Source organism: Manis javanica, chromosome 9, assembly GCF_040802235.1.
Source record: "Manis javanica isolate MJ-LG chromosome 9, MJ_LKY, whole genome shotgun sequence".
Lineage (NCBI taxonomy): Eukaryota > Metazoa > Chordata > Mammalia > Pholidota > Manidae > Manis > Manis javanica.
The window spans coordinates 50,854,014-50,868,157 of NC_133164.1; the positions used below are offsets into that span (position 1 = coordinate 50,854,014).

The following is a 14,144-nucleotide window of genomic DNA, read 5'->3' on the forward strand; positions in this document are numbered from 1 at the left end:
TTACTGTAAAACACATGCAGTTTTATCTCAGCATCTGGAGCTCAACTGTTGTTTCCTCGCAATTCTGTAAAGCTATTTTACCAAAGATGAATGACTCCTACTTCAAATGGCTAACAGCTAGATTAGTCCTCATAAACCAAATGTTGCTCACTGCCAGTAGATTATTACAGGTAAATTTTAGTAAGTTACGGTTATGTTGCCTGTCATGTATGTGTGAGAAATGAAATTCTGGAGGAGAAAACAAATGGACTAGGAGGAAAGATGAAAAGATGCATCATCTCAGCTACGGAGAACTTGAAAGGAAGTAGAAAGACACAGGATAACTAGAGCCCACCCACTGGTGTAGATACTTATTCCCACATTCAGACTGCCACCAAAGTAACCATTCTGAGGATCAGTCTACAGCAGGGTATTAGCGGTTCATCTGGAGGACAGAGCTAGAAGAGAATAGGAGTCAGTATGAAGATTTAGTGAGGTGAACAGAGTATGCCTAGGAATAAAGGCCAGATGTACTAATATTATTGGGAAGGCAAGGAGTTGGAAGTATTCAAAATAATTTTGGAGCCAGGGAGATTTTCCAAACTACACTGTGACTCCCTTCTCCCCTGCCCACCTAAATCAGGATACCTTGGATGGAATCTAAGCCAGGCAACAGTATCTGACTTTACAGCCAGATACCATTTTTTAAACAGTAAAGATGGCACAAAGACTTCCCACTGCAAGAGTTCATGCATGTATGCACAGATAAAATAGTAGTTGGCATACAGTAAGCATACAGATTGTATTTGTAAATATGTATAGTCTTTCTGCCCTCTCGGTACATTATCCCCATTTTATGTTATGAAAATAATTAATGCCCAAAGAGGTTAAACAGCTTGCATAAAGTGACCAGTTAGTTAAGAAGAGGCCATCTGACTGCAGGGCCTCTGTGCTTAATCAGTACAACATACTGCCACATCTTCGTGTTGAATAACATTAGCTGAAGATAAATATTTACTATTGTATCTTTAAACTGTGGGTAGTTATAACTTTTTAATACACACTTCTCCCCTTCCTCTTTCCCTCTCTCAGGTGTGGCACAAGCAGTGATGTACTTGAAAATTTTCCATATAGCTCATCAAGGCTACCACTAGACTCAATGCTTTTATTCCAAATTAGACTCAATGCTTTTATTCCAAATGTCCTTTTCTTGAAACACCTGACTGCCATCTGCAAGAAAATAAACATACTCACCTACAATGTCTACAATGTAAATGTAGTGGCTTCTTTTAACAAATTCTAAATCAATTTTTACAAATAAAAAATTTAAAGATTAAAGGATAAAATATTATGTAGCATTTTTCCCAACCTCAGGCATTTTTAATTATTTTTTTCTTAGTTAATGACTAAATTATCAGCTGTGTCTGGTTATATTGTATTACTTAACAAAGACTATAGTCTTTTATAGTTAGCTACTTTAAAAAAAATCTCCTAAACCACTTTAACTGGTATAATATTGGTAATTTAAAATTCCTCAAACTTTCTGAGTTTAAGGGAGGTATCATTTAGCATTTATCATATATCATTTAGCATTTGTTGAAAATCTACTCAGATGTCAGGAAGTGTTATTTAATTGTTAAAACCATCTGTAAGGTTAAGTATTACCATCTTTATTTTATAGATGAGGAAACAAGACTCAAAATTATTAATTTGATCCAATGTCACATCTAATAATTGACAGAGCACTGGAAGGTTATGCCTACATTCTTCCTACTCCATTACATTGCTTTTAAGGCAAGCTACACAACATATATTTTTAGAGGTTACTTTATTTAAAAGACCCTAAGACAAACTATTAGTGGTTAAATAAATATTATAGAGAATTATGCTAGGTAGGTATATGGTCTTCCAAGTTTACCAAGGCACAATTTTAAGAAGATATTTTACCAGAGGTTTATTTTAGTTGTATTTGTTTCTTTGAATAACATGAAGCCAGAGTCAAAATGTGCAAAAACTGAACACATAATACCATAAATTAAGAAAAGTTTGATTTCAACATAGATACATGCAATTATGTGAGATGAAAAGAAGTGAACAAAGGAAAAAATTAAGAAGAAACATACTGCTACTTCATTGTAAAGAACTGATAATTCATGCGATTTATGTGAATCAACAGGCAGTATGGCAAACCGTTAAGCTCATTGCTTTGAACTAAACTGCTTGCATTAAAACACTGTCTCCACCACTTACTAGATGTGACCAGGCTCCTTGGCCTCTCCTTGCTTGGTTTCCTCATCTGTAAAATAGGAATAATATTACCTATACCTCATTGACCAGTGAGGATTCTATACATTAATATATGTAAAATGTATGAAATATAGAGTGCTTTGAAAGTGTCAGCTCTTGTTTAAATTAAAATCAAACAAATGAAACACTTCTTTAGATTAAAAAATCTAATTTAAAATCTTTAAAGGTCTTTGATTTTATTAATAAGTTGTCATAAAATCGAGAGATACAGAAAAAACACTGTTCATTTTCTTAGGAATGATAATATGGTCATTTATGTCTCTATTCTTAAGGAGTTGTAGGTTGAAATATTTAGGGGTAAAATGTCATAATTATATCAACTTACTTGACAAATAGCCCAATAGAGAAAAAGGTATAAATATAGAGAGAAAACATGGCAAAATGTTATCAATCATCAATTGTAAATCTAGATTAACGGCAAATAAGTGAACTACTTCAACTTCACCTTACTTTGAAATTTTTCATAATAAAAAGTTGGGATAATTACCAAAAATGAAAATAACAAAGAAATTACTAAATAAAAAATTAATGAAAAACTATTCTATTAATATGTTAAAAATTCAGAGTGATATATACAATTTGCTTGGAAATTATTTACCTTTTTTCATTCTTTTTATATAATGGAAACGAATGATAGCAAAACCTGGATATTATATTCAGTACCTGTCAGTCTTCAAAGAGTGTTGCTGTTTATTCATTTTGCCTTCCCACATCCACTAATTTCAGGTAATAAAATGCATTCTGTTAAAGGTTTGACTACTTTAAAATAAGCAGGATTTGGGAGAGGAAAATAAAAGATATAACCAAATGAGAGAAGAATTTCTTAAAAAGTTAAAGATTAAAAATGTGAATGTATAGATATGTCTATATAAATACAGAAAGGCTTTCCACAATAGGAGTATGTTTTAAAGTTTGAAAACTTAAACTTCTATGTCTTCATTATGTAAATTAAATAGGCCGCTTAGAAACTCATTACTTTAAGAGGAGATAACAAATGAATATATATACTACTTCAAAATAAATTCTACAAATATGAAGGGGTGTTATGTGCCCAGTACTGTGTCAGGTGCTAAGAAAAGGACAATGAATATAATCTGGCTCCTATATATTTTCTAAGAGGAGACAGGCACTAAAGTCAACTGAAACATTTGGTTTAAGTACCAGACTTAGGTACAGTCAGCTTTAGTTGAAGAACAAAGAAAGAATTGTGAGCAGAGAGCTATCAGCTGAGGCTACAGAAATTCAACTGCACTGTGTGTGCAACATAGATCTAACAAAAGCTGCAAGGAGGCAGCATAACAAAGCTGTGACTACTAGTTACATATAGATTGAACTGAAGTGAAAAAACATTAGAGGCAAGAAGCAAGCAGAGTGTCCACAGAATTCTCAGGAACCTTGGAAATGAAGTCTGAAAGGTACACCAAAGACAGTTTGAAAGTCACAGGTAGCAAGGTTCATTATAATGTTTTAATATCTGGCACCAGTCTTATTCAGAAACTGACATAATAATAAACTATCTAATGCAGTTTCACAATGTCTTTCAGAGCTGGAGATGCCTGGGTTTTCTTTTGGGTTTTGTTTGTTTCTATTCTCAAGGTCTAACTAAAATGGAAACTTACAGATGCTAAAAAACAACTGAATCACTCCTAGAAAGCGTCTCAGTGATTAGCTGTGGCCATTGTATGCTTCCTATTAACACAAATACACACAATGACATGACAAAGAAGCTAGGAACCAGTGGGAGGAACCACACACTTTCAAATTAGAAACTCAGTCATCATACATAACCAATAGAACCTAGAGGAAAATAAAACATTAAAAGGAAAAGAGAGCTAAGTAAGTATTCTTTTAAGAACAGTTAAAGATCTATCATTCTGACCAATTAAAATGGAAAAAAATTTGATTATTACACTCTTTGCAAGTCAACAATTTGAGAGACAATGTCATAGTTTAAATGGACCATATAAGGAAGACTGAATCATCTAACAGTCTGCCTTGATTCTAGATAATGTTTACTTACTTCAGTATCAATTGAACAAAAACCCAGCATTTATTTTCTGGAATATACAAATATTAAGACTGAAGCTGGCTAATGAAAATAATCATAGAATCATTTTTATTGGATATGAAAGGGCTCCTCTATTTTGTAATTCATGTTCTAGAAATTCATGAGAGTAGAAACAAACAAATAGAACATTGCAAAAGTCCATTTCGTTTATTGCTTTCCTCTCTTTTTCCCATTCTAATTTAGCCAAGACTATATCTCAAATTTCTGCAAAAGGCCAGTCTAAAAGCAGATAGGTTTTGGTCAATTTGTTGTATCCTTCCTGGGGCTTTGAGACAAATCTGATTTGATTAGCCAGAAAACTATTCTTCCAACTTCTGCACTCTAAGAGCTCTGAAAAAGAGGACCTTATATTCTTTAGAAGTGTTTCACGACCAAGGAATAATGTGTATTCTTGGAACTCAATGCATTCCAAAAGGTCACAATTTGTCAATTTATGTTGAATTCTTACAGCTTCTGACTTTGTTTGAAAAAAAGAACTGAAACCATTTTCTGGACTTTCTTATATGTGAATCCCTTCTTGTACTGATCAATCTAGTTATACAGTAGTACAGTGGACTACATTAGTTAAACTGGTAGCAAAACATCAAGTAATGTCAAAATTTAAAAAGAAGGAATCACAGATACAATCAGAGGACTGATGTAATATGTATTGCTGCTGAAACAATCTGTTGACCAAGATTTGTAGCTTGCCATCTATGTAATTTTTATCCTCATTTCTGAATCTTGACCTATTGAACAAATAATGGCTCTAGTCAGAAACATCACATAACAATATGGATCATTAACTTCAACTTCCTCACCTAATACTCTGAATGGAAGAATTTAATGTCTCATCCTGCATGCTACTGGTTATGGTTGAATCTCCTTCTGCAACAGCTTGTACTGGCTGTACCACATGAATAGTCCGGAAGAGCTGGGTAGGATATGGGGGCTGTGTGGGCTGCACTGTCCTCAGAACTTCTGATGGCTGTGCAACTTCCACAGGATCTTTGGGTTTTGTAGCTTTAGAATTCCCTGGTTTTAGAACTGTAGTGGCTCCTCCTTTTATCCCTGGATTTGAAGATACCCTTGATCGGCTTGCTTGGTTCCTAACTGAAGTGGTTGTTGAAGAAGATAGTGATGGATCTGAAGACTCCATGCTGGAACTTGGATCCTCATCATCTATATAAATAAGATCTTTTGGCATTTCTTTAAACTGATACACCAAGCGCTGACCTTCTACTTTTGCCAGGATGCCCCTTTGGTAATAGTACCTATGTAAAGCAGACAATTTTATCAATACTTTATGATATTCAATAAAGTTAAAATCTCTTTCATTATAAATAAAAGTTTAGAGTTAAAAACAAACAAGTGAGAAAAGAATTTCTAAATGAAGGGCAGTTACTTTGTAAAAGATAGTAAAATTAAAATCATTCTTTTCTAAATATATTTTAAACACAAACTCACAGTTTATGTCTCTACTACCAGTTAAGTCTAAAACCAATTCTGATTAGGGGATTTTTGATAAAGTATGTGGATTATTGTACACCCTCAATTTTTCTTCCTTCCTCTATCCTTGTGCCAACTTGCTAGAATAATCAAATCTACTATAAACTTTATGAATTTATTTCCCTTCCACAGCTTACTATAATGACCCTACAATTTAGATCTGAATCAATAAACCTGATTCAGTTTTCTGCAAAAAATTTAAAGATGTACAAATAGAAGTGATTCAAATTTCCTCAGATTTTAATTAAGCATCGAAAAAATGTGAATATAAAAACACTAATTGAATAGTTCTGTTTTAAGAAAGTTATCAAATTGGCAGGTCATTGCTATTTTTAATAAATCTGTCTCAAATACATACATATCTTCAAGAACAAATGACACACTCACAGAAAAACAAAAGTAATCTTAATAAAACTGGTCCCTAGTTCAAAATTTTCACACAGTCTAATATTCTCAAAGCATTAATGTATTCTAACATATTACATACCATACCTGAGATTCATGTTTAGAAGTGTACCCTCTTATGAAGTACCTGTATTAATTTACCACTTCTTGTTTTATGCTGGATTTAAGTTTAATAGCTCAAAACGTATGAGACCTATGGTCAATTTATAATTCCTAATGATAGCCTAACATTTTCTCATCCTTGCAGAAATAATATATCTGTTGTTTGAATGAAGATTTTTTTTGGAAAGAAAACATTTTCCCAGATTGGAATAAGATTTCAATTTAGATACATAGTGATTTCTGTAAGTAATGTGGTTTTAGCACTTCAATAATAAAATAACCATTTTTTTTAATCCTCTGATTTTTTTTTAGAAGTTACCTACTTTTTAGTATTTAGTAAATGATATTCTTAACACAATGAACTACAAAAACTTCACGTACCTGAGAGCTCTTCCCATGGTCTCATAATTCATGTCAGGTTTGTTTTTGTGCTTCCCCCACAACCTGGATACCGCTTTAGAATCCACCAACTTAAATATGCCTTTTTCTCGCTGGGTCCATTTGATATACTTAGGACAAGTAGCTTTGTCCTGGAGCAGTGCCAACAGAAACTCCCAAAGATAAATTGTGTTCCCTATAACAAAAGCAATTTCTTTTTAGCTGACCAAAACTTCATCTAAATGAGCACAATAAAACACTAAAAAGCCTTGTAAGTTCCATTTGTGATTATACAGAAAAAAAATGTCACCTAATTCAGTGAGTACCGGTGATCTAATGGTCATAATTTTTAGGGTCTAATATAGGTCTACTTATTGGTCCCACATAAAACATCTGAACAGAGCAATCTTGCCAGTTAGATTTGTGACAACTTAGGGAAAAAGAACTTGAGACAACTTTTTTCCATCTCTTCAAGAACCACTACATAGAAAACAGTGAAAGAGAGTTGTACAAAACCTATTAACAATTGTTTTCTTTATATAAGAACCAGCAGATTAGCTTTAATAATTTTCTTCAAATTTGAGCAGCAGTTATGAAAATACTCAAGCTCTAAGAAAACACAGTAAAGAATCTATGAACCGAAAACCTAACCTGGCTGGCCTCTTCTAAGGGACTCATTATTAAAGGAAAGGATGAATTATTTTGGCAGGGTAAGTGAAAATCTCTGAAATTGATTTCTTGGGCTACATCATTACCAGTCTCTATAGAAAATGGCAAGTGTATCTTATAGGCATGGGGCAGCAGTTAAGATCCATTTTCTTATGTCAAGAAAATGGGTAGTTTCTACTTGTAATCTGGATGTTCTTTGACCTCTGAGTACAGGGTAATTAGAGTAGCACTTACCCTTCCCATCTTTGTTTTTCTTCTTCACAGATATGTTTGGTGTAGCAGCTGGGGAATCCGGTCGTGGTGGTTTAGTTTTTCTTCCTGAAATCAAAACAGCTCTGCATAAATATTTGCCCTCAAAAGCAAGAGAGAATGGACAATTTAGCTGTTTATAAATGCTATTTTGTCATTTATACTAAATTTTAAATACTAAATACTTGGATTACATCTGTTAGTCTCCTGTAACACTATTTACTAAAAGGAAAATAACTTAGGTAAAAATTTAACATAGGACGTAGGTTAGATCACAAAGATTTTTATATAGGAAATTATACTTTGGCTCAACTGTAAAAATGAGGTTAAGTTTAAAATATTTTATCTTGTCTTTGAGGTGACAATACTAACAGTGCTTTCTTAAAATTTGGGGGGAATATTCTTGATGCTGATAATACTTGGGCTCAAAAAATAAACCATACGGGACTGTCTGCCTGTTGGTGATGTAAGTTTTTTGTAAGAGGAGAAATAGATATTTAGCTTTTTTCTATTCTAAATACATCTCTGCATACATTTAGCTCTTACATACTGGGAAGTTCACAAAACTCTAGATATATAAAAAATAAATGAGGCAAAATTTTGGTGAACCATATAGTCTATTTTTATTTTTCTGTATATTTTTAAACATCTTATTTTTATTTCTTTCAATTAACAGCAAACTTTTATCCCTCAGTCAATCTCTAAACAAATCCATCCCAACAATATTAAACTGTGTTTTGTGCAGCCTTAATCTGGGTCAAACAAGCCTTGTTTGTAATCTCCTTTTGCCACTTATCTAGAATCACAACTTGGTGGCAGCGTTGCCTGGAATTTAGTTTTGAGATGATCATGTTGTCTGAACAGACTACCATTCTGTATATGAAAACCAATGAAGATTAAGCACAAATGAATACTTCAGTTAGTACCTCTACACCAGCACTCTTGAGGGCTGACTTTCTCTCTTCCTAGTCTAGATTACAAGGGTGAATTCTGGATTAATATAATATCGAGCAATAACTTACAAAAGCAGAATTCTACAACTAAAGTCACAAGCTTAGTAACAATACATCTCTAGCCAAACTGAATAGGAAAGCATTTCTGAAGTTACAGTGAATAAGAAAGAGTCTGGGAGAAGAGGGTAAAAAAGGTTACATTCAGGCCACTCTTAAGACTGCCCAAAGGTATATTCGCCAAACCTCGTAGGCCAAGTTATCTCGGCTTCCAACATTGCAGACGTGTGCGAGAACCCAGTCATGAGGCAAATACTTCTGGCTGACTGTGTTAATGATAACAAGTCTGAAGCTAAGACTTCAGTTAGCTCCTATCCATCCTACCATCTTATTTTATACTTTCTATTTACCTGCTTTTTCTGATAAAATTTTCTTTATTCCATTGTTTTACTCTATTACTTTTAGTCAGGACACTGCCAATAGCCTACCCAATTTCCACCCTCTCCATCATCTCCTTATTATTCAAGGTAGTGATGTACACAGGTGCACGTGAATTATAAATTAGTTAGATAGAGAATATTTGGTTGACAGTGATTTCTTCTCAGGAAGCTTCTAAGCTGCTAATCCAACAATCAATCATCACAAGTAATTCTCCCTGGTTTGACTCTTTTTTTTGAGGAGGGGAGGGATCTTTGGTGTCCCACATTTTTCCTATAATATGCTGAGGACTGAATTTATTTTAAAATGTTATGCTACTCAGAATCTACCATACTGGGATTAATACCTTTCTGGAAAATTCTCCATTATTGTCTTTGAATATTGCCTCTTTCTCCCTCTATATAGTCTCTACTCTTGGAGCTTGGGTTAAAGATGTAGACCTCTTCATTCAAACATCACATCTCTGATCTTTCATATTTTTTATTCTTTATCAGATCTATATTGGAGCTCACTAATTTTCTCTTAAGCAGTGACTAATCTGCTGTTTAACCCATATATTATATGCTCTATTTGGTTATCATATCATCTTTCGTCATTAAGTAGGATGTTAGTCTTTCACTTTTTAAAAACATCTTTACTGAGGTATAACTGACGTACAATAAACTGCACACATTTAAAGTCTACAATTTGATAATTTTGACATATGTACACACTTATGAAACCATCCACACATTCAATACAATGAACATATTCTTCACCCTCAAAAAATCCTTACTTCTCACCTTTCCACACCCTGCCGAATGCAAAGGCACCCAACTACTCACATGTCTTCTATCATTATAGATTAGTTTGCAGCTTCTACAGTTTTATATAAATAGAACCATATTCTCGTTTTTTTGGTCTAGCTTCTTTCCCTTAGAATAATTATGTTAAGATATATATACTTTTTTATATGTTATCAACAGCAGTTATATTTTATTGCTAAGTGCCAGTTTAAATATGGCTATACCACAAACTTGTTCATCCCAGCAGCAACTGATGGATATTTGGATTGTGTCCAGTTTGGGGCTACTGCAAATAAAACTGATAAGACCTTTTGCTTGTGCTTAAATTTTATTTGAATGTATGGTTTCATTTCTTTTGGATAAATACTTTTGGAGTAGTAGAATGGAAAGTACCATCTGAGTCACATGTTAAGTATACATTAAGTTTTTTGAGGAACTACAAATCTGTTTTCAAAAAAAAAAAAAAATTCTCCATGCAGTATAAGGCAGAGTAACTGTAGAGCTCACCTCATTTGTTTCCCATTTCCAACAGATCATTGGCCTTTTTTGACTGATGTCCAATTTCTTTAGTACCACTGTTACATTTTTTTGTCAGTGTTTTAAGTTTTTTGAAATGGGAGGGTAAATCTAGGGTCTGGGTTTTAATATTTTTTTCTAGCTTTATTGAGATATAATTCACATATAACACTGCATGTTTTTTATTCGTTTGTTTTAATAACTGTTATCATATTCATTGAAAAGTTCCTATTTGATAATTCAATTACCTGAACTTCTCATCGAACTAACCTAGGGTTTTCCATGTCTGCTGCTCCTGATTCATTAACTGTCTTCTTTATGAATCCTGTAATGCTAAAATGTGAGTTCACCTTCAGAAGGGCTTTATTTAAGGAAATCCTGTGCAGTTTGGGTTAAATATATGGCTTGTCAGAGAATTTCATAAGAACTTCTGCCTGGTATCCCAAAGTTATTGCCAGGCTGGGGCCACTTTTATGTTAATTACTTGGTTGGGAATTTCTAAAGCCAGTGATAGCTTAAAATCTAATCATAGTGGAGGCAAGATGGCGGCATGAGTAGGACAGTGGGAATCTCCTCCCTAAACATTATATTTTTTTGAAATTACAACAAATACAACTATCCCTAAAAGAGAGATCAGAAGATACAGGACAACAGCCAGACTACATCCACACCTGCGAGAACCCAGCACCTTGCGAAGGGGGTAATACACACGCCCTGACCCGGCGAGACCCGAGTGCCCTTCACCCCAGCTCCTGGCGGGAGGAGAGGAGTCGGAGCGGGGAGGGAGAGGGAGCCCAGGACTGCTAAATACTCAGCCCCAGCCATCCACACACAGAGTGCAAACACACAGTGCAAGGACTACAGGAAACTAGAGAAACAGGACAGTAATACCTGCGAGCGGGTCCCTGCAGCCGGCACCCCTGGGAAAAAGAAAATCGAGTGCTTTTTGAAAGTCTTAAAGGGACGGGGACCCCACAGCTGGGTGGAAACATCCCAGGACACGTAGCCCAGCAGCTGGGAATCCCGGGGAACTCGAGGCGCCCTAACCCCCTGGGCAGCTCTGAGACCCCTCACGGCGATAAACAGCACACCACCCATTCCCTCTCTGGCACAGCCCTGCGATAGCAGAGCACGCTATGTGAGGCTGGCCACGCCCACAGCAAGGGAGCTTCCTCCATAGCAGCTGGGCAAGAAACACAGACCCAGTCTACGCGCAACTGCCCAACACTAGCCGCTAGGGGTCGCCATTGTCCAGTAAAGAAAGGCCAGGAGCAAGTGGAAAGGGTCTTGGTTCTCCCAGCTGACAGACGAGCCAACAGCATACCACTGCATCTATCAACATGAAAAGGCAGAAAAATTTGATCCACACCAGACTAACCCAGACAGCTTCCACATGCTCCCCTGAGAAGGAATCTGGGGAGATAGATTTAACCAATCTTCCTGAAAAAGAATTCAAAACAAAAGTCATAACCATGATGATGGACTTGCAGAGAAATATGCAAGAACTAAGGAGGGAGAAAACAGAAATAAAACAATCTCTGGAAGGACTTCAAAGCAGAATGGATGAGATGCAAGAGACCATTAAAGGACTACAAATCAGAAAACAGGAATGCAGAGAAGCTGACGCAGAGAGAGATAAAAGGATCTCCAGGAATGAAACAATATTAAGAGAACTGTGTGACCAAACCAAACGGAACAATATTTGCATTACAGGAGTACCAGAAGAAGAAGAGAGAAAAAGGGATAGAAAGTGTCTTTGAAGAAATAATTGCTGAAAACTTCCCAAAACTGGGGGAGGAAATGACCTCTCAGACCACAGAAGCACACAGAACTCCCATGACAAGGGACTCAAGGAGGAAAACACCAACACACATAATAATTAAAATGGCAAAGATCAAAGACAAGGACAGAGTATTAAAGGGAGCCAGAGAGAAAAAAAAGGTCACCTACAAAGGAAAACCCATCAGGCTATCATCAGACTTCTTCTCAACAGAAACCTTACAGGCCAGAAGAGAATGGCATGATATCTTTAATGCAATGAAACAGAAGGACCTTGAACCAAGAATACTGTATCCAGCATGATTATCATTTAAATACGAAGGAGGAATTAAACAATTCCCAGACAAGCAAAAGTTGAGGGAATTTACCTCCCACAAACCACCTCTACAGGGTATCTTAGAGGGACTGCTCTAGATGGGACCACTCCTAAAAAGAGCACAGAACAAAACACCCAACATATGAAGAATGGAGGAAGAGGAATAAGAAGGGAGAGAAATAAAGAATCACCAGACAGTGTTTATAATAGTTCAATAAGTGAGTTAAGTAGGACAGTAAGATAGTAAAGAAGCTGACCTCGAACCTTTGGTAACCACAAACTTAAAGCCTCCAATGGCAGTAAGGACATATCTTTCAGTAATCACCCTAAATGTAAATGGACTGAATGCACCAATCAAAACACACAGAGTAACAGAATAGATAAAAAAGCAAGACCCATCTATATGCTGCTTACAAGAGACTCACCTCAAACCCAAAGACATGCACAGATTAAAAGTCAAGGGCTGGAAAAAGATGTTTCATGCAAATAACAGGGAGAAAAAAGCAGGTGTTGCAATACTAGTATCAGACAAAATAGACTTCAAAACAAACAAAATAACAAGAGATAAAGAAGGACACTACATAATGATAAAGGGCTCAGTCCAACAAGAGGATATAACCATTATAAATATATATGCACCCAATACAGGAGCACCGACATATGTGGAACAAATACTAACAGAATTAAAGGAGGAAATAGAATGCAATGCATTCATTTTGGCACACTTCAACACACCACTCACTCCAAAGGACAGATCCACCAGACAGAAAATAAGTAAGGACACAGAGGCACTGAACAACACACTAGAACAGATGGACCTAATAGACATCTATAGAACTCTACATCCAAAAGCAACAGCATACATATTCTTCTCAAGTGCACATGGAACATTCTCCAGAATAGACCACATACTAGGCCACAAAAAGAGCCTCAGTAAATTCCAAAAGATTGAAATCCTACCAACCAACTTTTCAGACCACAAAGGTATAAAACTAGAAATAAATTGTACGAAGAAAGTAAAAAGGCTCACAAACACATGGAGGCTTAACAACGTGCTCCTAAATAATCAATGGATCAATGACCAAATTAAAATGGAAATCCAGCAATATATGGAAACAAATGACAACAACAACACAAAGCCCCAACTATTGTGGGACGCAGCGAAAGCAGTCTTAAGAGGAAAGTATATAACAATGCAGGCATATTTAAAGAAGGAAGAAAAATCTCAAATGAATAGTCTAATGTCACAATTATCGGAATTGGAAAAAGAAGAACAAATGAGGCCTAAAGTCAACAGAAGGAGAGACATAATAAAGATCAGAGAAGAAATAAATAAAATTGAGAAGAATAAAACAGTAGAAAACTATCAATGAAGCCAAGAGCTGGTTCTTTGAGAGAAAAAAGAAAATAGCATCTAGCCAAACTTATTAAGAGAAAAAGAGAACCAACACACATCAACAGAATCAGAAATGAGAAAGGAAAAATCACGATGGGCCCACAGAAATACAAAGAATTATTAGAGAATATTATGAAAACCTATATGCTAACAAGCTGGAAAACCTAGGAAAAGGAGAAATGGACAACTTCCTAGAAAAATACAACCTTCCAAGACTGACCCAGAAAGAAACAGAAAATCCAAACAGACGAATTACCAGCAACGAAATTGAAATGTTAATCAAAAAACTACCCAAGAATAAAACCTCCGGGCCAGATGG

At 35.4% G+C, this 14,144-nt stretch overlaps 1 protein-coding gene across 9 annotated transcripts in view; it reads right to left on the minus strand.

Moving 5' to 3' along the window:
* ELF1 (E74 like ETS transcription factor 1) overlaps positions 1-14,144 on the minus strand; it is a 141,078-nt gene that overhangs the window by 2,808 nt on the left and 124,126 nt on the right. For all 9 annotated transcript variants that reach the window (XM_073212558.1, XM_073212556.1, XM_073212555.1 and 6 more), the window contains 3 exons: positions 7,631-7,714; positions 6,731-6,923; positions 5,155-5,607 (listed from right to left, as the gene is read on the minus strand). In XM_073212558.1, coding sequence (XP_073068659.1) covers positions 5,155-5,607; positions 6,731-6,923; positions 7,631-7,714 — 730 coding nt within the window. The remainder of the gene's footprint in view (positions 1-5,154; positions 5,608-6,730; positions 6,924-7,630; positions 7,715-14,144) is intronic.